The 25454-nt window shown below is 34.6% G+C and overlaps 1 protein-coding gene and 1 long non-coding RNA gene across 2 annotated transcripts in view; one reads left to right on the top strand and one right to left on the bottom strand.

Annotated features, from left to right (window-relative positions):
* DCAF10 (DDB1 and CUL4 associated factor 10) overlaps positions 1-25454 on the top strand; it is a 52116-nt gene that overhangs the window by 20912 nt on the left and 5750 nt on the right. The window contains exons 3-5 of the mRNA XM_010847080.1: positions 14876-15073; positions 23482-23684; positions 25137-25250. Coding sequence (XP_010845382.1) covers positions 14876-15073; positions 23482-23684; positions 25137-25250 — 515 coding nt within the window. The remainder of the gene's footprint in view (positions 1-14875; positions 15074-23481; positions 23685-25136; positions 25251-25454) is intronic.
* On the bottom strand, positions 4513-25223 carry LOC104993708. Its single transcript, XR_825864.1, has 3 exons — positions 25144-25223; positions 17034-17116; positions 4513-4621 (listed from the first exon to the last, which is right to left on the bottom strand). It is a non-coding gene; the product is annotated as an uncharacterized LOC104993708 (long non-coding RNA).

Raw genomic sequence — 25454 nt, 5'->3', positions numbered from 1 at the left:
GAAATGAAATAGAACTTCCAGAAACAGACACATGCCTACATGAAAATTTGATTTATGACAGCAGGTTATTTACAAACCAGTGGGGGGAAATGGAAAAGAGATTGGTTTTGTGTGTGACTCGATGGACGTGAGTCTGGGTGAACTCCTGGAGTTGGTGATTGACAGGGAGGCCTGGCGTGCTGCAATTCATGGGGTCGCAAAGAGTCGGACACGACTGAGCGACTGATCTGATCTGACCTGATATATATAAAAGATGAAAATGAAATTAGATTTCTACCTCATATCATAACTAAAAATAACTGCCTGTTTCTTTGTTTTTAGAAGAAATATAGAATATATTCTAAGTACAATAAGGGATTCTTTTTAAGACACACCAAAAAAGTATAAACCATTAAGGATTGATAAAGTCACCTATATTAAAATTTAAAACTTCGTTGTAACTAAAGACATAACAGTGTGAGAAGATGCGCGATAAGCTGGTGGGAGAAGATATTTTCTATGCACATAGCCAAGAAAACGATTAGTATCCAGAATATATGAATAAATTACCTTAGAGCAAAATAGGCAGAGACTCACTAAGAGAAAATATCAATAAAATGAGCAATAAATATGGAAAGATTTTCAAGCTTACTAGTTATCATGGAAATGCAAATAAAATAGCAGTAAAGAACAAGTATTGGCAAAGATGCTGAAAAATAGACACTTAGACATTATTGATGGAGTATAAATTGGTAAAATTATTTTGAGCAATTTAGCAATATCTGGTTAAAATTGAATATCAGTTGTTTAAAAGAAACCACATATGAATAAAGCAATGTGCAAAGAAGTTTCATTATAGCATTGTCAGTAATAGAAGTTGGAAACAAATCTCCATCAAGAGGACTATAAATAAATTGTATACTCATACAATGGAATACTATACATCGGTTAAATGAAGTAGAAGCATCAGCATCTGAGATGTATCTCAGAAATTCAGGATTGAGCCAGAAAAACAAATTGTAGAATGAGCTGTACACAGTGTGATACCATTTATATAAAGTTTAAAAATAAATAAACATAAACTTGATGAGGGCATGTATTTGTTCTCTGCTTTATCCCCAGCACCTGGAACTGTGCCACATGTGGGGGCTCATTAAATACTGACAAAATAAGTTGAATGCAAAACAAAACTAAATTGCTTATGGATGGATATACAGTTGTAAATTCATAGTATTAAAAACTTGCAAGGGGAGTAACAAATTTTGGATAGTGGTTCCCTCTGGAGAGGGAGGGAGGGGAATGGGATTGGGGAGGGATATACAGGGTTCTTTGATTGTTTGTAATGTTCAAAAAAATCTAAAAGATAACCAAATGTTCAAATGTGATAAAGCTGGGTGGTGGGTATCACAGGTGTATATTATATTCTTCATTATTTTCTTTATGTTTCTAATATTTTTACAATTTAAAAATTTCTCATCTCAGAAAAGACATGTCAGGCTCTTTGCCACTACGCAAAATGACCTCTGACTAATTTGCTGTTAGAATCTGTGCTGTTTTTCAATATCAGTTCTCATCTGCTGCTGTCAGTGTGCTTGCTCTAGTACCTGACACAAATTTGAAATTGCCTCTTATCTGTTAGAAAAACAGATTATGAAGCCATTTAGAAGTACGTATCTCATAAGTGTTTTGAATAAACATCAGAAAGACCCTCTGGCATGAGCTTAAGTGTGCATTACTTATTAATAATACTAACTTCTATTTTTTGAGTGCTTACCATGTGCCAAACCTTTTGTGAAGCACTTTTAATACACTATATTGTTTAATCCTCACAGTATCCTGATGTGAGACAGATATTGTACCCATTTGTAAGGAATGAAGAAACTGCAACTCAGATAAAGAGATTTGCCTGTGCTCTTATATATAGTAAGTGATAGAACTGGAATTCATACTTAGTTCCGTTAGACCACCTCAGTATACTGTTCAGAAATATAGGCGTGCATTTCTCAGTTTGGTTCTAGATAGTCATTTTCCACATACTTAGTGCTGTTTTGTAGTTCGTTTCTTAGTTTTGAGGTTTGCTTATCTTGTAAAGTTAAAATACTGATATTTGTAGAGTATTTTCTGTTGCTTCATGTGAAAGTCAGGGGGAAAATATGTAATTTAAATTCTTAAGCCCATTATACAGCCTTCTTTCTCATTCATGAGGACTCTGTATGAGGATTTGAGTCCATATAATAATCAAGGTTCCCTAGTTATGAGGTTGCAAGAGGAAGTGAAGTTATCATAATATTTACTTAGCAACATGGCAGTTAAAAAAATCAGTGCCCATTTAAATATTCTAGGATCTTCTTTTCCTTCCTACTGTCTTTGTTGGTCTTTTTCTGATTGTTATATTTCAGACAATATAATATGGGTACAGTCCTTATCATGGGGAATATGAAATTTCTGATCTTGTAAAGGATGTACAATTTTGCAAGACCCTGAGAAGTGATATTAATGAACTGGTCAAAATCATTGGCAAATGAGGATATGATAGAGTTAGACCAGTTATCAGTTACAAAAAAGAGAATGACAGAATTGATGACATGATAGAAACTTCAGAGAATTAAGTGAATATCTCATAGGACTAAGGGAAAGGCATTTGGGAAAATTGATGAAGATCTTGAATATTATACAGAAATGGCCCTCTTTTTATTATAGTACAAAATTCAAAAGTAAGGATGTCATATTCTGCATCATAATTTCATTGGAAATGTTATGTAAAAACCCATACATTTAACTTATTCTCTTTCTAAGAATTTACATATAATTAAATGTAAAAAGGCTTATTATATGATTTTGGTTTTAAGATACATTTCCCTTGTACAATGAAATGTTGGTACCTGTTTTAAGAAAATTCAATTTCAGTTGCTGTTATCCTCTGAAAATGAAAACCTCAATTTATCCAGAGCTCCTTAGTCATGTATTAGAGTTAAATGGGGTTCTATTACGTCCTAGGCTTCCTTGGTGGCTCAGAGGTAAAGAATCTGCCTGTCAGTACAGGGGACGCAGGTTCGATTCCTGAGTCAGAGAGATCCCCTGGAGAGGGATATGGCAACACTTGTCACCTGAGCACACATTATGTCCTAGAGCCAGACATCCTGGGGTGTGAAGTCAAGTGGGCCTTAGGAAGCATTATTATGAACAAAGCAAGTGGAGGTGATGGAATTCAAGCTGAGCTATTTAAAATCCTAAAAGATGATGCAGCTAAACTGCAGCAGTCATTATGCCAGCAAATTTGGAAAACTCAGCAGTGGCCACAGGACTGGGAAAGGTCACTTTTCATTCCAATCCTTAAAGAAGGGCAATGCCAAAGAATGTTCAAACTACCATACAGTTGCACTCATTTCACATGCTAGCAAGGTTTTGCTCAAAATTGTTCAAGCTAGGCTTCAGCAGTGCATGAACTGAGAACTTCCAGATGTACAAACTGGGTTTTGAAGAGGCAGAGAAACCAGAGATCAAATTGCCAACATTTGTTGGATCATGGAGAAGACAAGGGAATTCCAGAAAAACATCTACTTTTGCTTCATTGACTATGCTAAAGCCTTTGACTGTGTGGAACACAACAAACTGGAAAATTCTTAAAGAGATAGGAGTACAGACTATCTTACCTGTCTCCTGAGAAACCTGTATGCTGGTAAAGAAGCAACAGTTAGAACTGGACATGGAACAGTTAACTAACTAGTTCAAAATTGGGAAAGGAGTATGACAAGGCTATATATTGTCACCCTGCTTATTTAACTCATATGCAGAAATGCTGGGCTGGATAAATCACAAGCTGGAATCAAGATTGCTGGGAGAAATATCAACAACCTCAGATATGCAGATGATACCACTCTAATGGCAGAAAGTAAAGAGGAACTAAGGAACCTCTTGAGAGTGAATAAGCTGGCTTAAAACTCAGCATTCAAAAAGCTGTGATCATGGCATCCGGTCCCTTCACTTAATGGCAGATAGATGGGGAAAGAATGGAAACAGTGGCAGATTTTTTTTTCTTGGGCTTCAAAATCACTGTAGATGGTGACTGCAGCCATAAAATTAAGACACTTGCTCCTTAGAAGGAAAGCTGTGACAAACCAAGGCAATGTAAACAGGGACATAACTTTAGGGTTTTCCAGGTGGTGCAGTGATAACAAATCTGCCTGCTAATGCAGGAGACACAGGAGACATGGGTTCAATCCCTGGGTTGGAAAGATCCCCTGATGAAGAAATGGCAACCTACTCCAGTGATCTTGCCTGAAAAATTCCATGGACATGGGAGCCTAGTGGGCTACAGTTCATGGGGTTACCAAGAGTTGGACTTGACTGAGCTCGTGTGCTTTGCCGACAAAGGTCAATATATCAAAGCTGTGGTTTTTCCAGGAGTCATGTGTGGATGTGAGGGAGTTGGTCCATAAAGAAGACTGAGTGCTGAAGAGTTGATAACTTTCAAATTGTGGTGCTGGAGAACTTGAGAATCCTTTGGACTGCATGGAGATCAAACCAGTCAATCCCTAAGGAAATCAGCCCTGAATATTCATTGGAAGGACTGTTGTTGAAACTGAAGCTCCAGTACTTTTAGGAGTTCTTATCATCAGTCACCTTCCTTCCTTTCTTACACCTGTAAGACACACAAGTCTTTATTTTTTTCAACACTGTATAGCACAAGGAGATCAAACCAGTCAATCCTGAAGGAAATCCACACTAAATATTCATTGGAAGGACTGATGCTGAAGCTGAAGCTCCAGTACTTTGGCCACCTGACGCAAAGAGCCGACTCACTGGAAAAGACCCTGATGCTGGGAAAGACTGAAGGCAAAGACGAGAAGGGGACAACAGAGGATGAGATGGTCGGATGGCATCGCTGATTAAGTGAACATGAGTTTGAGCCAACTCCATCAGATTGTGAAGGACAGGGAAGCTTGGCGTGCTGCAGTCTATAGGTCTATAGGGTTGCAAAGAGTCGGACATGACTGAATAACTGAACATATATTTTGAGGCAAAAAATGAGAAAACTAAAGTCTAAGTATTGAATTTTTCATTAAACTTATTCAGTTCAAAATTACTAACTTTTTTCCAAGATTATATTTTCTGCAGTATTAAAATATCCTTTTATGCAACAATGGTAATTTTTTTCAGTGACCTTATTGACAAAATTTTTAAACTGATCCCTCACTTTATTTTATTTTTTATGAATATACTTTTGGAACCTGGTCAGCTCAGAGATTCTTCTGAACGTCTTAACCAATCATGTTACTTTCTTGCTTAAAACCCTTTAGGGTGGACTGGTATGGTCTACAGCAGTATAATCCCACTGGGGTTTTAAATCCATATGTACATTATGTTCTTTCTATACTAAATAAAATATCTTAGGTTTTTTCCCCTAAATTTTTCAAATGTATGAAGATGCTTTTATGATGATAATCAGTTTAAAAAGTTTGACTTTTCATTAGCCTTTGTCATTTTGTATTTTTAAAAATCATATAATTCCTGTCAAGTGTGAAAGTCTTTGAAATACTATTAAAAGCCTCGTCAGTAAATTTAAAACTATAACGGGAAAAATGGATTTGACAATATAATTAAAATTTTCATATAGTAAAAACTATAAATCACATTTAAAGATAGAAACATATGTAAAACATTCAGCATGCTGTATTTGAAAAACTGAAGTATATTATCCTTATTATAAACAGATTTTATAACTCATTTTGCAAGAGGGAAATCAGTAAGGAATATGGAATAGAAATTCCCAGAAGAAATATAATATTCCAATTAATATGAAAAAAGTTTAACTTTACCAAGAATAAACATATCGGCTTAAAACAAGATGATATTTTTTTCCTTGCACTTAATAGAATTAATATATAAATAACTTGTTTGGGAAGGGTTTGGAGAAACAGACATTATTCTAACTGCTCATGGAACTGGCTATTATTAGTATGTTTTTTTGAGGACAATTTGGCTATTTATATTCAAAAGCCTTACATTTAAAAAGTCCCTTTTTACTTAGCAATACATTTTCCTGCAAATGTATTTAGAAAAATAACTAGGAATGTGGTTAATGTTTGACTGTTAGGATGTTCATCATAGTGTTTTGAATAGTAAATTGGCAGCAATCTAAATATCCAGCAATTTGCAAGTTAGTTTAAAAAAGAGAAAAGATTATGATTCATTCATAGTGAATGCTATTCAGCCATTAAAAATTATTTTGTCAATAATGACATGTAAAATATTTATAAAATAATATTAAGCATGAGATACATGAATTAAGCTAAATATCAATTTCAGTGGTTATTTTTGGTAGTGGATTTTTTCCATTTAAAAAATACTTTCAATGGATATGTGTTTATAATTAAGAAATAGTTATTGGGAATCACTATAGAATGATTCCATGATTTATGCTCTACTTGTCTCTAGTTTTCCACACACAGCACATCTAACTGCTGTTGCCTCACAGTACAACATCCCTGTACATACCTTTATACCTTTGCTTACCCCTTGCCCTTAGGGAGTTCCTGCTCATTTTTTAAAAAAAGAAGTTCAAATGACACCACCATGAAACATTTCCTAACTGTCCTCTTTTCTTTGCTTACTCAACATATTTATTTTGTATAGCTATATATTTATAATACCTCCTCCACTAGGCAGTGAAGTGTTCATTCATTTAATAAATATTTGTGAATTTGTGAGTAGGACTGTGTGTGTTGGGTACTACAAGATCTAACCGTGAGTTATGCACACAGGTTTTGCCTGCCTTCAAGGAGTTTATAGCCTTTTAAAGTTATTCCCTTACACTGTAATATTAAGTATTGTGATAGAAGTATAGAGTGCTTTGGGAAATTAGATGATCAGTAAATCTGGCCCAGACTGGATATAGAGAGAAGTCTTCCTAGAAGGGCTAATTGTTGAGTGTTAAAAAGGAAATAAGTGTTATCCAGGTCAAGAGATCGGTAGAATGTGGTTTCAGGTAGCAGAAACAGCCTGTACAAAAGCCTGAAATTTTTTAAATTGTTGTTTCAGGAAGGCCATTATGGTGCTTGTGGATATTGATTTCTGATAGAAAATAATTCTATATAATTTTATCTTGGAGGAATTCTTTTCTTTGAGAGAAGGTAGTTACATACAATAGTATATGTTAGAGAAAGCATCCTAATATTGAATTAAGCAGAAATTAAAATGTGATAGGTTATAATTTTTAAATATTTGTAAATATATTCCCACTGAGAAATTAGTGTAAAATAATTAAAATCTGAATTATAGAGTATTTTAATTGTGTTTTTGTTTTTACTGAAGTATAATTGATTTACAGTATTTTCTGGGGTACAGCAAATGATTCAGTTATATATATTCTTTTCATATTCTCCATAATGGTTTATTACAACATATTTAATATAGTTCCCTGTGCTATACAGTAGGATCTTGTTGTTTATCTGTGTTATAAATAATAGTTTGTATCTGCTAATCCCAAACTCCTAATTTATCCACCCCACTTTCCCCTTTTGTAACCATAAGTTTGTTTTCTTGGGCTGTGAGTCTGTTTCTGTTTTGTGAATAAGTTTATTTGTATATCATCTTTTAGATTCCCCATTTGAGTGATATCATATGTTATCTTCATTTAGTATGATAATCTCTAAGTCCATCCATGTTTGCAAATGGTGTTATTTCATTCTTTTTTATGGCTGAGTAGTATTCCTCTATATATGTATATATTATCACATCCTCTTTATTCATTCATCTGTCCATGGACATCTAGGTTGCTTCTGTGTCTTGGCTATTGTAATAATGCTGCTATGAACATTGGGGTACATAGAATTTTTTGAATTAGATTTTTTCTGGTATATGCCCAGGAATGGGATTGCTGGATCATATGGCAATTCTGTTTTTAGTTTTTTAAGGAACCTCCATACTGTTTTCCATAGTGCTTATACCAGTTTACATTCCCACCAAGAATGTAGACGGATTCCCTTTTCTTTACATATTCTCCAGCATTAATTATTTGTACACTTTTTAATGATGGCCATTCTGACTGGTGTAAGGGGATACCACATTGTAGTTTTGAATTGCATTTCTCTGTTAATTAGCATTGTTGAACATCTTTTCATGTGCCTATTGGCTATCTAGATGTTTTCTTTGGAGAAATGTCTGTATAGGTCTTCTGCCCATTTTTTTTATTGGGTTTTTTATTATTAAGTTGTACAAGCTTTTGTAAATTTTGGAAATTAAGCCCTTGGAGGTCACATTTGCAAGTACTTTCTCCCAGTCCGTAGGTTGTCTTTTTGTTTGGTTTATGGTTTTCTTTGCTATGCAAAAGCTTATAAGTTTGCATAAGTGCCATTTATCTATTTTGTCTTTCATTTCTTTTGCCTTGGAAAACTGTTAATTATTTTGTAATCTTGACTGATCCTAATAAAATGTCGCTAAGTGAGATTATTTGGGGAATGCATTTGAAATAATGGGCTTCCCTGATGGCTCAGATGGTAAAGAATCTGCTTGCAGTGCAGGAGACCTGGGTTTGATCCCTGGGTTGGGAAGATACCCTGGAGAAGGGAATGGCTACCCACTCCAGTTTAATAGATTAAAAATGATGGCATGTTTTCCCTCTTTTTTGGTGAACGAAAGATTTTAAAAATTCTGTAGTGCTTTACAATTTTAATGGCTTCCCTGGTGGCTCAGCTGGTAAAGAATCCGCCTGCAATGTGGGAGACCTGGGTTCGGTCTCTGGGTTGGGAAGATCCCTGGAGAAGGGAACAGGTACCCACTCCAGTGTTCTGGCCTGGAGAATCCCATGGCCTGTATAGTCCATGGGGTCACAAAGAGTCAGACTCGACTGAGCAACTTTCACTTTTACTTTACAATTTTAAAAAGTTTCACATAGATGATTTCATATAATCCCGTAATAAACCCTCCCCTTTCCCCTTCCTATCCCTCTTCTGCCCCTCCTTGCTTCCTTCTTCGCAGTGCTGGTAACCACTAGTTTATTCTCTGTATCTGTTCATCTGCTGCTTCTTTGTTTTATTCACTACTTTGTTGTATTTTTTAGATTCCACTTACAAATGATATCATATAGTATTTGTCTTTCTCTGTCTGACTTATTTCCCTTAGCATAATGCCCTCCAAGTCCATCCATTTTGCTGTAGGCAAAATTTCATTCCTTTTTATGTCTGAGTAGTATTCCATATATATACACCACATCTTTATCCATTCATCTGTTGATAGACACATGGGTTATTTTCATATCACAGCAGTTGTAAATAATGCTGCTGTGGACATTGGAGTGCATATATATTTTTGAATTTTTTTTTTCAGATATATGTCCAAGAGTAGAATTTCTGGGTCACATAGGTCTAATTTAGTTTTTTGAGAAACCTCTGTTTTCCACAGTGCCTGTATCCATACATTCCCATGAGCAGTGTATGAGGGTTCCTTTTTCTCCACATATATACCAACATTTGATATCTCTGTTCTTTTTGATGAGAGCCATTCTGACAGGTATGAGGTGATACCTCATGGTGATTTTTAAATTTATGTTTCTCTGATTATTATTGATATTGAGCATCTTTTCATGTGCCTGTTGGCCATCTGCGTTTCAGCTTTGGAAAAACGTCTGTTTCCTCTGCCCATATTTTAACTGGGTTGTTTGTTTTTTTGATGTTGAGTTGTGTAGGCTGTTTATATATTTTGGATATTAACCCTTTAACAGTCATATCATTTGCAGATAACTTCTCCCATTCAGTAGGTTGTCTTTTCAAACTATTTTGTCAGTAATTTCCTTTACTGTACAAAAGTCTTTAAGTTAAAAAAATTTTTTTATTAATATATTAATGTGGTTCACAAATTATACATAGCCATAAAATTATTTTGAAATATATATAATCACTAAGGAACATCTTCCAACCCTAAGTCCTTTTTTTCATTTAAAAAACAATTTTTATTTTATATTAGACTATAGTTGATTTACAATATTGTATTAGTTTCAGGTGTACAGCAGAGTAGTTTCGGTTTTTATATATACATAGTTAAGTGTATGTATGTATGTGTGTATATATATGTATGTGTGTGTGTGTGTATATGTATGTATGTATATATAGGTCCTTGTTGATTATCTGTTATATGTAGAAGTGTGTATATGTTAATCCCAAACTCCTACCCTCTTTCCCCTTTGGTAACCATAAGCTTGTTTTCTAAGGCTATGAGTCTATTTCTGTTTTGTAAATAAGTTCCTTTATATCATTTTTCTAAAATTCCACACATATAAGTGACATTATATGGTATTTGTCTTTTTCTGACTGATTTATTTCACTTAGTATGATAATCTCTAGGGCTTCTCAGGTGGCACAGTGGTAAAGAATCTGCCTGCCATTGCGGGAGACGCAAGATACACAGGTTCAATCCTTGGGTCAGGAAGATCCCCTGGAGTAGGAAATGGCAACCCACTCCAGTATTCTTGCCTAGAAAATTCCATGTATAGAGGAGCCTGGTGGGCTACAATCCATGGGATTGCAAAGAGTCGGATACAACTGAGCACACATGCACGATACTGTCTAGGACCATTCATGTTGCTTCAAGTGGTATTATTTCATTCTTTTTTTTTTCTATTTATGTTTCTTAATATTTGTATTATTTCTATGCATCTATTTTTAATACTGAATTCTAGAGTATTTCATTCTTTTTTATAGCTGAGTAAGATTCCATTGTATATATATACCACGTCTTTTTTTTTTAATTTGAAGTATAATTGATTTATACAATGTTGTACTAATTTCTGCTGTATAGGTGACTCAGTTATATACATATATACATTCTTTTTTTATGTTCTTTTCCATTATGTTTTATCCCACCAGATTAGATATAGTTCCTTGTGATATACAAGGTATACAGGTAGGACCTTGTTGTTTATCCATTCTAAATATATTGGTTTGCATCCACTAACCCCAGACTCCCAGTCCATCGTTCTTCTGCCCAACACCCCCAGCCCTTGGCAATCACTCTGTGTCTGTGAGTCTGTTTCTATTCTGTAGATAGGTTCATTTATGCCATATTTTAGATTCCACATGTAAGTGATATCATGTGTTATTTCTCTTTTTGACACTTCACTTAGTGAAATAACGTCTGGTTGCTTTCATGGTGCCTGCTAATGGCATCATTTCTTTTCTTTTTATGGCTGAGTAGTATTCCATTATATTAGATTGGCCAAATGAACTTTTTGGCCAACCCTGTATGTGTGTGTGTATATATATATATATATATATATATTCTTTATCCATTCATCAGTCACTGGACATTTAGGTTGCTTCCATGTCTTAGCTGTTGTAAATAGTGCTACAGTGAACATTGGGGTGCATGTCCCAAATATTTTCAAAGTATGGTTTTTTTCCTAGATATATGCCTAGGGATGGGACTGCTGGATCATATAGCAGTTATGTTTTTAGACTTTTAAGGAACCTCCATAATGTACCCCATAGTGACTGTACCAGTTTACATTCACAGCAATAGTGTAGGAGGGTTCCCTTTTTCCCACACCCACTCTAGCATTTATTGTTTGTAGACTTTTTGTTGACGGCCATTCTGATTGGTACCTCATTGTAGCTTTGATTTGCATTTCTCTAATAATTAGCAGTGTCCAGCATGTCACACAGAGTTGGACACAACTGAAGCAACTTAGCAGCAGCAGCAGCAGCATGTTTTTCAAAATATTAGCATCTTTTCTTGTGCTTTCTGGCCATTGGTATGCCCTCTTTGGAGAAATGTCTAGGTTTTCTGCTCATTTTTTTGATTGAGTTGTTGTTTTGATTTTGAGCTGTGTGAGCTGTTCGTATATTTTGGGGATTAATCCCTTGTTGGTCAAATCATTGGCAAATATTTTCTCTGATTTTGTGTGTTGTCTTTTCATTTGGTTTATGGTCGCCTTTGTTGTGCAAAAGCTTTTAAGTTTACTTAGATCCTATTTATTTTTGTTTCCTTTGCTTTAGGAGACAGATCAGAAAAAAAAATGCTGTGTTTTATTTCAAACAGTGTTCTGCCTTATGTTTTCCTCTAGGAGTTATATAGTATCTGGTCTTAGATTTAGGTCATTAATCCATTTTGAATTTATTTTTGTATATGGTGTTAGAGAAATGTTCAAATTTCATTCTCTTACATGTCTAGTTTTCCAGCACTACTTATTGAAGAAACTGTCTTTCCTCCATTGTGTATTCTTGCCTCTTTCTCATAGATTAATTGACCATAGGTATGTGGGTTTATTTCTGGGCTCTCCATCCTGTTCCATTGGTCTGTGTGTGTTTTTGTGCCAGTACTATAGTGCTCTGATTATCATAGCTTGGTAGTATAGTCTGAGGGCTGCCTTGGTGGCTCAGATGGTGAAGAATCTGCCTGCAATGCAGGCGACCTAAGTTCAATCCCTGGGTTGGGAAGATCCCCTGGAGGAGGGCATAGCAACCCACTGGTATTCTTGCATTGAGAATCCCCATGGACAGAGGAGCCTGGCAAGCTACAGTCCATGAGGTCGCAAAGAATCAGACACGAGGAGTGACTAAGCACAGCACAGTATAGTCAGAAAGCATGATTCTTCCACCTCTGTGCTTTGCTATTTGGAGTCTTTGTGTTTCCATACAAATTTTAAAATTATTTGTTCTAATTCTGTGAAAAATGCCATTGGTATCTTGATACGGGTTGCATTGAATCTGTAGACTGCCTTGGGCAGTATGGTCATTTTAACAATAATAGTAGGTCTTCTATCCCAAGGACACATATCTTTCTATGTCGTCTTCTCATTTTCGGTTTCTTGCATCAGTGTATTATAGTTTTCTAAGTATAGGTCTTTTATCTCCTTAGGTAGGTTTATTCCTACGTATTTTATGCTCTTTGACATGATGGTAAATGGAATTGTTTCCTTAATTTCTCTTTCTGATAGTTCATTGTTAGCATATAGAACTGCAACAGATTTCTGTATATTTTGTATCCTGCAACTTTACCAAATTTGCTGATGTGCTCTAATAGTTTTCTGTGGTATCTTTAGGATTTTCTGTTATGTAGTATCATGTCATCTGCAAGCAGTGAGTTTTACTTTTTCCTTTCTTATTTGGAGTCCTTTTATTTCTTTTTCATCTCTAATTGCCGTGGATAGGACTTCAGAATGGACATCCTTGTTTTGTTTCTGGTCTTAACGCATTATTGACTGGGGGATTTTTGCAGAAACTAATGCCTGTGGCTGGCAATTTGTTATGTAAATGAATATTGAAATGTCTCTGATAATTTTGGGATAACAGAAGACATATTGATACGTCTCTGATCAATAATGTGGTAAAAGGAAATGCCCTCAGCTTTTCACCATTGAGTATGATGTTGTGGCTTTGTCATATATTGCCTTATATTAAGCCAGATTCCCTCTATACCTGCTTTCTGGAGAGTTTTTAATCATAAATGGATGCTGAACTTTATCAAAAGATTTGTGTGCATATGTTGAGATGATCATATGGTGTTTATTCTTCAATTTCTTAAGGTGGTTTATCATACTCATTGATTTGTGGATATTGAAAAATCTTTGCATCCCTGGGATAAAATCTGACTTGATCATGTTGTATGATCCTCTTCATATTGTTGGATTTAGTTTGCTAATATTTTGTTGAGGCTTTTTGCATCTGTGTTTATCAGTGATACTGGCCTGTAATTACTATGTGCATGTGATATCTTTGACTGGTTTTGGTATCAGGGAACTCATAGAATGAGTTGGAGAGTGTTCCTTCCTCTGCAATTTTTTAGAATAGTTTGAGAAGGATAGATTTTAACTCTTCCCTAAATGTTTGGTAGAATTCACCTGGGAAGCCATTTGGTCCTGGACTTCGGTTTGTGGGGAGTTTTTATTTTTATTTTTAAGTTTTAAAATATTTATTAATTTATTTACTTGGCTGTGCCATGTGGCTTTCAGGATCTTAGTTCCCCATCCAGGGATGGAACCTGGCCCTCAGCAGTGAAAGCAGAGTTCTAACTACTGGGTCATTAGGGAATTCCCTGTGAGGACTTTTTAAATTACTGATTGAATTTTATTACTGATAATTGATCTGTTGGTATTTTCTATTTCTTCCTGGTTTAATCTTGGTTCAAGACTGTACCTTTTAAAGAATTTTTCCATTTCTTCTTCATTGTCCTAGAAGTGAGTTATTTGGGGAATGCCTTTGAATTAATTGGGCTTTCCTGGTGGCTCAATTGGTAAAGAATCTGCCTGCAATGCAGGAGACCCAGATTAGATCCCTGGGTCAGGAAGATCCCCTGGAGAAGGGAATGACAACTCTCTCCAGTATTCTTGCCTGGAGAATTTCATGGACAGAGGACCCTGTGGGCTATAGTCCATGGGGTCACAAAGAGTAGGACACAACTGAGTGACTAAACACTTTCACTTTCACTTTGAATTGATTTTGTATATGTAAATATATTTTAAAGAGAAATGTACACTAAATAGAAAGCGATGTTATTTGTAACAAAGTAAATATTTGTCATAATTTTGAACACTTTATGCTTAACATGTTTCACCTGCAATTAAGTATTCAAAATCTCCTTGTCTCCTATTGTCTCTTACCATTTGTGTTTCCTATATAGATTCTAAAATTCATTTTCTCTAGCATTGTTCTCTAAACACCCACCTCTATTCCTGGTTTTCAATAAAATAATTTAACACAAGTAGATAAAATTACAACATGGTCCTCATTAACTCCTTGTATCCTCTGGTTATGTAAAGTATACTTACTACTGTTATATATTAGAATCACTGGGTTTGTACAGTAAGTTTGTAGTCCTTTTTTGGTTTGTTTTCTTGATTAGGTAACAGCAGTTTTCTTTAATAAGAGATTAAATAAACCAGTTTTTCTTTTCTGCTTTGTAGATTTCTTGATAACCGGTTGTTTGCCACCTGTTCTGATGACACTACAATAGCCCTATGGGATCTGAGAAAACTGAACACGAAAGTATGCACTTTACATGGTCACACTAGCTGGGTGAAGAACATCGAATATGATACTAATACAAGACTCTTAGTAACATCAGGATTTGATGGAAATGTCATTATTTGGGACACCAACAGGTTTGTGAACAGGAGACTATGTTAGGATTATGAACAACAAAAAAATGATTTTAAAATGGTAAAAAAAAACTCGGTGTTCTGTCTTAGCTCTCATGTTTCTTTAGAAGAAAGAAACTGGCTTTGGGAAAAACAGTCAGAACGTGATTCTATCTTTAGTTCCTTGCAGTTAGTCATATATCGTGACTAAAAAACTTGGAGAAAATTATATAGAAAAAAGACCAAGTACCAAATACTTAACCAAAACCAAGTTAATGATGAAAACTGGTTTATAAGATGAGTTTCCTGAATTTAAGGAAAAATATTTTGTTATTTCCTTTGTGGAACTGAAATGTTTTCCTTTGATCCTTCAATTCTAAATCTATTTTGTAAATTTTGAAGTTTGTTTTCATGCATTAAAAGAGTAGTTTCTCAGAGTGGTACTGATGTTAGGGGAATGTTTAGACATAATGTGTGGTGCAGTTTTAGTTGTCACTACAGGAGAAGAGAAGAGGATTTCCATTCACATTTAGTCAGCAGAGATCAGAGTTTGTAAACATCCTGTGGTGCGTGGGGTAGTTTTCACAGTGGGCTAGTCATCCCATCTAAGTTGTCACTAAAACACTTCAATAGAATATCTCCTGATAGAGAACTGAAAGAGTTGAAGTTTCGGAAATAATTATAAGTTTCTGAAATATTCTTTTTAGAGCTCATATGTAAAACTAGGGGAATATTCTTAAAGATTTCTAGTTATGCATAGTGTTTGAGCCAAGCATAGAGCTACTGATTATCTTTAAGACAAGCATCCTGTTTAAACTTAGAACTAATTATTTTTTAATTTAGAAGATTTTAATGTTATTAATAACCTTGACTTAGTTGGCAGATGTAGAATTCTGCTGCCAAATAGTGAATACATCCTCTGAAGCAGAGTTTGAACATGTACAAAAATTGAGTGTGTTCTGGACTACAAAGTACGTCTCAACCAGTAACAAAGAATTGTTATCACACAAATCTTTTCTCTGATCTCAGTATAGTTTAAATAACTACAGGTAAATTAAAATTCCAAGGTTTGGAGACTTATAAACTTACGTCCTAAATAATTGATGGGTCAAAGAAAAAAATCATAGTGAAGTCAAAAGATAGACTAAAAATTAATGAACTAAGCATCTTACTCAAAAAAGATAATAAATCTGATGAAAGTAGATATATAGAAATGATTAAGATAAAAGCAGAAATTAATGAAACAAAATGAAAGTACAATAAAGATTTTTTTAAAAGCTTGTTCTCTGGTAAGATACATTAAGGAAAAAAGAGAGATGACACAATCTTAACAATGAGAGACAATAAAAAATACAATATAAAGTAAAATAATAAGGTCACTTTTATGCCAATATATTTGAAAACTTGGATGAAACTGACAGATTACCCCAAAAAATACACCTTTGCAAAAGTGATCAAGAAAGAAATAGAAAAAAATAGACATTACCAGGACAGTTATTTAACCATTATGCACTGGTTCAGCTGAAAAGGTTGTTAAAAGGTTGAATTTCTTCCAAACTAACTAATAGATAGTTACTGTCATGAATCATCCTCAGGTGTCATATCCTAGCACCTCTGGGTACCCACAAACCTCTCTAGAGATACCTCCCTCAAGATCTCTCTTTATGATCCAGTAGCTGAAGTCACTCTTACATAGTAAACTAATTACAGGATTCAGTTCCAGCACTGAAACTCTGAAACTCAGGATCCAATTCCAGCATCAACTCTGGCTAGTTTTCATGTAGGGCTGGTTATTTAAATATTCTGAGCATCACCTCTGCTTTAACCATTAGAGAAATGAAAGAAAAAAAGTCAATTAAAACATAGCTACTAATTAAACAGCAGCATGTCAGTTTTACAGGTGACTTCTACCAAATATTACAAGAAACAAACATTCCAATTTTATTAAACTGTCCAGATTGCAGAAAAATGGAATTCTCCTTACCTTAGGTATGAAGCTGGTATGACCTTGATACTTGAATTCAGAATGAAAGTTCAGTCTGTAATATGAATGTAGATGTGAATATTCTAAAAAAAAAAAAAAAAGATTCTGTAACAAATTAATCAAAATAATCATGACCACTTTGGGTTTATTCTAGAAATGAAAAGATTTATCAGTAGAAATTCTGTTAGTATAATTTATCCCATTAACAAATTAAATAGATAAATCCTTATGACTGTATCAGCTGAAGAATAAAATTCAACAATCATTCATAATTAAAAGAGACATCATTACCAACCTTACAGAAATTAAAAGGATTAAAAAGGAATACGTGCTTACTCACTCAGTTGTATCCTACTCTTTGTGACCCTTTGGATTGTAGCCCACCAGGCTCTTCTGTCCATGGGATTTTCCCAGCAAGAATACTAGAGTGCATTGCCATTTCCTCCTCCAGGGGATCTTCCCAACCCAGGGACTGAACCCATGACTCCTGTGTGTCCTGCACTGTAGGTGGATTCTTCACCCACTTAGCCATCAGGGAAGCCCCACAAAAGAACACAATGAACAACTTTATGGCAACAAATTAGACAACTTTGATAAACAAATACCTGCAGAATCACAAATTATTTAACTCAAGAGCAAACAAAATCTCTAGACCTATTGACCTATATAGCAAGTAAAGAAATTGTATTGGCAATTTAAAAATCTTCCTGCAATGAAAAGCCCAGACTTGTAAGTCTTCACTCATGAAGTTTGGTGAATTTTACCAGACATTTACAGAATAAATGATATCAATCTTTCACAGCCTTACAGAAAATAGAGAGGAAGGGAGAGCACTTACCAACTCATTTTATGAGGCTAGTATTACTCTGATACAAACCCAGACAAACACCGTAAGAATAGAAAACTACAGACCCAATATCCTTCTCCTGATAGTTTGATAAAAATTCTCAACAAAATATTAGCAAATCTAACCTAGCAACATATATAAGGGATTATATGTCACAACCAGTGGAATTTATTCCAGGATATAGATAGGGTTGGTTAAACATCTAAAAATCAATTTGTGTAATATATTAATAAAGGTCAAAGTCCATATATATGATCATCCAAAGGCAGAAAAAACACAAGACAAAATCCAATACCCATCTGTGATAAAACTAGGAGTAAGAAGGAACTTTTTCAACTTGATAAAGGACAGCTATAAAAAGCCTATAGCTCAAATCATACTCGGTGTTGAAAGACTAAAAACACCCCCACTAAGACTGGGAACAAGGCAAGGATGCCTACTCTCACCACTTTTATACAACATCTTACTGGATATGCACTGAGTACATTCAGACAAAAATAACAGGCATTTAGATTGGAAAGAAAAGTAAAATTATCTATATATAAGATATGATCTTATATATTAAAAATCTTGAATTCACAAAACTACTAGAACTAATAAGTTCGGCAAGGTCATAAAATAGGATTCATATATAAAACTATATTTCTGTTCATGAGCAATGAACAGTCCAAAAAAGAATAAAAAGAAAAATTTCACTCATAATAGCATCAAAAAGAATAAAATATAAGATATAAATGAATGGAGAGACCATTTCATGCTCATGGATCTCAATATCATTAAGATGGCAATTCTCTCAAATTAGTATATAGATTCAGTGCAATCCCTATCAACTCTAGCTGCCTTTTTTTTTTTGGACAAATTGTCAAACCAATTCTAAAATTTTTATGGAAATAGAAATAACCCAGAATAACCAAAACAATCTTCAAAAGGAAGCATGAATTTGGAAAATTCACACTTTCTGATTTCAGAAATTTCTACGGAGCCATAGTAATCAAGGCAAGGTGGTACTGGCATAGGATAGAAATCTAACATAAGGGAACAAAATTGAGAGTCCAGAAATCAATCCTTATATTTATGATCAGCTGATTTTCAGCAAAGGTGCTAAGGTAATTCAGTGGTTCAGGAAAAGATAGTCTGTTCAACAAATGATATGAGCAACCAGATACCCACATGCAAAGAGATGAATTTAGACCATTATCTCACATCACAGAAATGAATTCAAAATGGATTTCAACCTGAACATAAGAGCTGAAACTATATAACTCTTAGAAGAAAACATGTGAGTGAATTTTCATATAACACCAAACTGATTTTAAAAATTGATAAAATGGACTTCATTAAAGTTAAAAAGCTTTGTACATCAAATGACACTAAGAAAGTGAAAAGAAATATTACAGAATGGGATAGCATATTTGTAGATCACATTTACTAAAGGATTTGTATCCAGAATGTATAAAGAACACTTCCAGCTCACTTATATGTATTACAAATAACCCACTTTAAAAATAGGTGAGATATTTACATAGACATTTCACCAAGGGCAATATACAAATGATTAATAAGCACCTGAATAGATGTATGACGTCATTAGTCTTAAAGGAAATGCAAATTAAAACCGAAATAAGATACCACTTCATATTCAATAAGATAGCTTTAACAAAAAAGACAGCAACAAATACTGGCAAGAATATGAAGAAACCAGAATCTCACATATTGCTTGTAGGAAAATAAAATGATACAGCCATTTTAGAAAACAGTTTGGCAGCTTCTTAAAATGTTAAACACAAGAGTTGCCATATGATCTAGCAATTCCACTTCTAGGTATCTACCCAAGAGAAATGAATACATATGTTTGCACAAAGAATGCTTATAATAGTATTATTCATAATAGCAGAAGAAAATAGAACCAGTTCAAATACTTATAAACTGGTAAAATGATGAACAACATGTGATGATATATTTATACAGTAGAATACTATGTGATAATGAACAAAGTACTGTTAGGTGCTACAATGTCAAAGAACCCCAGAAAAGTTAAGTGAAAAAGCTAAACCAGAAGACAATTTACTGTATGATTCTATTTATATACAGTGTCAACAACAGGCAGATCTGTAGAGATAGGAAATAGTACTGGTTGCCTGTGGCTGGGAGTTGGAAAGGGAGTAACTGCTAATGGGGAAGAGGGATTTTTAAAGTGATGAAAATGTTCTAAAATTGGGTTATATTGATTACACAATTTGGTAAATTTACTAAAAAATAAATCACTTAATTGTACACTTAAAATGAATTGAGTTTTATGGTATGAAATTATACCATGATAAAACTGTTTAAAACAGTCTGTTAATTAACTAGACATAGAAGGAAACCCATTAAAAGTATGCACTAAAAACCTATAGCACATTTTGAAATGGTGAAATTTTAGAAGTTTTCTCTCCAAAATCAGGAAGGAGAACATACTTGCTATTACTATTACTGTTCACTATTGTTTTAGTGTGGAGGGAGGCAGGGTCCTAGTTGGTGCAGTAAAATAAATAAGGATTGTAATATATAAGGATTGGAAAAGAAAAAAATGAAACAGCATTCACAGATGATATGATTGTCTATATCAGGGGCTGGCAAACTTTCTATAAAGGACTGTGGAATAAATATTTTAGATTTTGTGTGTTCTACTGGGGCTTCCCAGGTGGCGCTGGTGGTAAAGAACCTGCCTGCCAATGCAGAAGACTTAAGAGATGCAGGTTCGACCCCTGGGTTGGGAAGATCCTCTGGAGGAGGAAATGGCAACCCACTGCAGTATTCTTGCCTGGAGAATCCCATGGACAGAGCAGCCTGGTGGACTACAGCCCATGAGGTCACAAAGAGTCAGACAAGTGAAGTGACTTAGCATGCACACACGTTCTATTGTCTCTGAGCAGTCATAGATAATACATGAATGAGTATGGCTGTGTTCCAACAAACTTTGTATATAGAAACAGGCAATGAGAACTTCCCTGGTGGTACAGTGGATAACAATCTGCCTGCCATTGTAGGGGACATGAGTTCAACCCCTGGTCCAGGAAGATTCCACATGCCACAGAGCAACTAAGCCTATGCACCACAGCTACTGAGCCTGTGTGCCAGAACTACTGAAGCCCATGCGCCTACTCCCTGTGCTCTGCAACAATAAAAGCCACCACAATGAGAAGCCCCTGCTCGCTGCAGCTAGAGAAAGCCCATGTGCAGCAGTGAAGACCCCTAATAAAATATAATAAATTAATAAAAAAAAAACAGTAATCCAGATTTTGCCCATAGGCCTCAGTTTTTAGACACGTGGACTAGATAGAAAACCCTGGAAATTCTACTGACAAATTATTAGAATCAGAGTTAACTACAATTGTTGATATAAGGTCAAAATATAAAAATCAATAGTGTTCCTATACATAACTTTAAATAATTAAAAATTTTTAAGTACATAATTTTAATAATTAAAAATATTAGCTGGGGACTTCCCTGATGGTCCAGTGGTTAAGACTCCGTGCTTCCAGTGTAAGGGGCATAGTAGGTTCAATCCCTGGTCGGGGAACTAAGATCCTGTATGCCATGTAGTATGGCCAAATTAAATAAATAAAATACTCTTAAAAATTTTAGTTGGTACACAGGAATAAATTACAGCAGAAGATTTATATAACCATTATGGAGAAAACTAAAATTTTATTTAAGTTATTATAAGACCTGAATAGAGTCTGTGAATGAGAAGATTCCTCTAAAATACAAACAAATTTTAAATGAAGGGTATAAACTCGTAAGATGGGGAAACAGGAAAGAAAGCAATGACAATAAAATTTTAAAATCTGGAAAGCAGGAGGATGAGTGGCAACCATCTTAGCAACTTACTTAATAATAAGTACAAGAAAGTTGAATCCTAAACTAGCAGTGGAAAACATTAAGAACTTAAGACAGTTTATAAAAAATCCTCAAAAATCACAAGAACTGGCAACTCTGGGTACTGTGTAGTAGAAAGGGTAGCTAAAATAAGGATTTAAATGAACGATATTAAAGGATTTATATCTCTTCCCTTAATCCATACTGCTGGATGATTTACCTCCTCTATGTCAGCAGAAATCTTAAATCTTATTCTCTAAAGAGGGTAAAATAGAAATCTCTCTATATTAAAGGATGCCAGACACAGTTGAAGGCTTTGAGTACCTGACCAAAATCAGGGGGACTAAATGACCATATGCACACTGAATACTGAATTCAGATATCCTGAGAGTTCTTTCAGCTATTGAACTAAAGATACTGACATCAGAAGTTCCTCAAAAAATGGCTTCCTTTTTTGAAGCCTGCCCTTGCACTTAGAGTTCCCAGTCACTTTTTTTAGTTCCCCACTCTTAACTATGAGCAGATAGTCAAAAGATAATCAGACATTTGACAGACGTGTCTTAATAGAAAGACCTAAACAAACGGGGAGATATTTTGGAAAAAGTAGAGACTACATAAGGAGAAGACGACTTAAATTTTAGAAAAACTCTCAGATAAGAAAAGACATTGCATGCTTGAAGTGCTGCATGCTGACTGAAGGATGCAACAAGGGGAGAGAAACAGGAGACTTAAAGTATTGGTATTGATACTTCTTAACATGGGTGGTGAGTTACAGATGTTCACTTTTCTCTAAACTCTACAAGTACTTTATGTACTTTTCTGTAAGGATGATACATTTCACAGTTTTAAAAATAAAAAGGAAATAAAATGGGGAATAAAAAATATTAGGCAAGGAATAAAAATGTATCCAAAAGATCATGCAGATTTGAAATAAAGCCAAACAGAACTTAAAGAAGTAAAAAAAAAAAAAAAGTACTGTTGAAATTTATAAAAACAAGTAGCAGAAACAGTTTATACAACAGATTAATATAGATACTGAAAAATTACCCAGAAGGCAATATATGGAGATGAGGAGATAGCAGACATGAAAGAGCAGTTATGAGACAAGAGTCTCATGGGAATGTTTCAAGTATCTATTTAGAACTCCAAAAGAATTTAGAAATAGGTGAGAGGCAACATTGGAATAATGACAGAAAATCCTCCAGAATATATGAACAATTTGAATCTTAAGATTTAGAAAGTCAAACGAATCTCAGTGAAGATCAATAATAAGAAATCAACATTTCCAAACGTCAGAGTGAAACTGCAATACTCCAAAGACAAGGGAAGATCAGTCAAAGGAAAAAAAAAATATCCAAAGTGACAATTCAACTGATAACAGACTTTAAAATAACAACAATGGAAGCCAGAACTCAATGAAATATTATCTTATTTAGAAAGAAATAACTATCAACCCTTATAGGCTCAGCTGAACCTTTAATCAAAAAGAGTGAAATAAAGATTTTTCAGAGCAATAAAAAGAGTTTTCCTCAACCAAGTTTTACTTAATATACATGAGAAAGAAAGAATAATCTTTTTTAAAAAAGTTAAAGAGATGGAAGAAGGAATGGGGAGCAAAAATTTTTCATCTGTATAAGTCTGAGTATACATTGAGTGTAAATTCTAGTTGGAAGGGCAAAAATAGGACTATCACTGAATGTTTATGATAACTAGGCTTTGTTGGTTTGATTTCTTCTGTAGGTGTACAGAAGATGGATGTCCACATAAGAAATTCTTTCACACACGTTTTCTTATGCGGATGAGATTAACACCAGATTGTTCCAAAATGTTGATCTCAACGTCCTCTGGATATCTCTTGATTTTGCATGATCTTGACTTAACCAAGTCTTTAGAAGTAGGCAGCTATCCCATTTTGAGGGCAAGAAGAACAACATCAAGTTCAGGTAAGCTTTCCTTTTTTGATTAAAAGAAAGAGTTTTCTAAATAATCTCAGATGTGGAGATGGTATATGTTTCTATTTTGAGAATGATAACAGGAAGAAGGGAAGAAAATTAAAAGACATTCTTTGGAAAGTTCAGTGAGAGCTTTTTTCCCAAAGAAGTATAATGATCTACATGTATCTTTGATGTAGTATTAGTTTGTACCTCACAAATTATCTAGGAAGAATAACTTCAAACTCTAAAAAAAAATATTTTAGCCCTCTGCTAGCCAGAAAATTTTCATCAGTGTTTGTAAATCATCATTATCTCAAATACTAGTGATAGCCCAAAGTACTGTCAATCTTTTTAAGTCTTTCTGATAAATTGGCATTTAAAATCAGCTTCAAATGGTTGGAATCTTTCTCTGTGCATGTGGCCACTTTTGAGGATCTTTGGGAATGCATAGGCCTCATTGTATTGCAGTTGCCTAATTTCATTGCTGAAAGTAGAAATTTAAGTTTTACCAGCTTATTTGCAAGCAAGAGATTCATTAACATGTAAGTGCAGTCCTTTTAATTTCAGAATTTGTTAGGTTAAACATTAATAATCAACTTAAGCTTAGTGAGAAGTAGTGATTTAGGAGATCTAGTTGGCATGTTTTGCTTAAAAACCAAGAAGGTTTTCTGTCTTTTAAAGGTAATTCTGATACTTAATACCATCAAAAGAAATTAGATTAATAAGAAGTCCCCACAGATGTGTGGGGCTACAAGAAAAGTGTGACATAGAGAGTGCTGTTTGGAGTAGTACATCAGACTCCCCTATCTGATATTCATTTTATTTTCTCAGATTTCAATATTATGTTTGTATTGCATTTCAAAGATAGTATTCACATAATTTCAATAAGCATGATAGAAGTTGTTGCTATGCTTTAAGGAAGATCTGTTCGAGTTCTCAGTAATGGGCCTGTTGTTTGGATGCTATTCTAACATAAAACAACAGACTGAGCAGCTCAGGTTTCATTCATGCTGAATTTTCTTATTCCATTTCACTACAGAAATAATGGGGAACCTAAGATGTTGGAGAAGGAAATGGCAACCCACTCCAGTATTCTTGCCTGGAAAATCCCATGGATGGAGGAGCCTGGTAGGCTATAGTCCATGGGGTCGCGAAAAGTCAGACATGACTGAGCAACTTCACTTTCACTTTTCAAGATGTTCCTGTGTTTATTTGGTTTTTCATTTTTATTTCACTTAAGTCATTGGTGTAAAGAATTTTAGAAAGCGACTAAGCCTTGGAATGGATAGGACATTCCAAAGAAACATCTTGCCCACCTCAATCTTAGTTATTTATAGACCACTTTTAGGTGGGTATGTAGTTGCCATGCTTCAGATGAACTTTAAAAATATGATTCAAGTAGATTATTTAAAAGTTGAGACACTACCAGAATTCACTGTTGGAATGTTTTGTATTTTCAAGATCTTACCACTTTGTCGAGTTCGTCTGGTCCTAGAGTTTCTGGTTCACCTTGTCATCACAGTGATTCTAATTCATCTTCTGAGAAACACATGTCACGCACCTCACAAAGAGAAGGTAGGTTAGAAGTTGGATTTAATAATCTTGTATATAGATGCTAAAATAGCTTTCTTTGGTTTGATTTTAATCTTTAAAAATAAAAGCCAATAGAGATGAGGTTTTTCCTTGCCCCTCAATAATCATTTTCAAAAAGCTAACCAGGGAATTCCCTGGTGGTTCAGTGGTTAAGACTCTGCACTTCCACTGCAGGGGGCACAGGTT

This window comes from Bison bison, unplaced genomic scaffold (genome assembly GCF_000754665.1).
Source record: "Bison bison bison isolate TAMUID 2011002044 unplaced genomic scaffold, Bison_UMD1.0 scf7180017864243, whole genome shotgun sequence".
In the NCBI taxonomy this organism is placed as follows: domain Eukaryota; kingdom Metazoa; phylum Chordata; class Mammalia; order Artiodactyla; family Bovidae; genus Bison; species Bison bison.
Note: the sequence above shows the minus strand (reverse complement) of the source record. Positions and strands in the feature narration are given on the sequence as shown.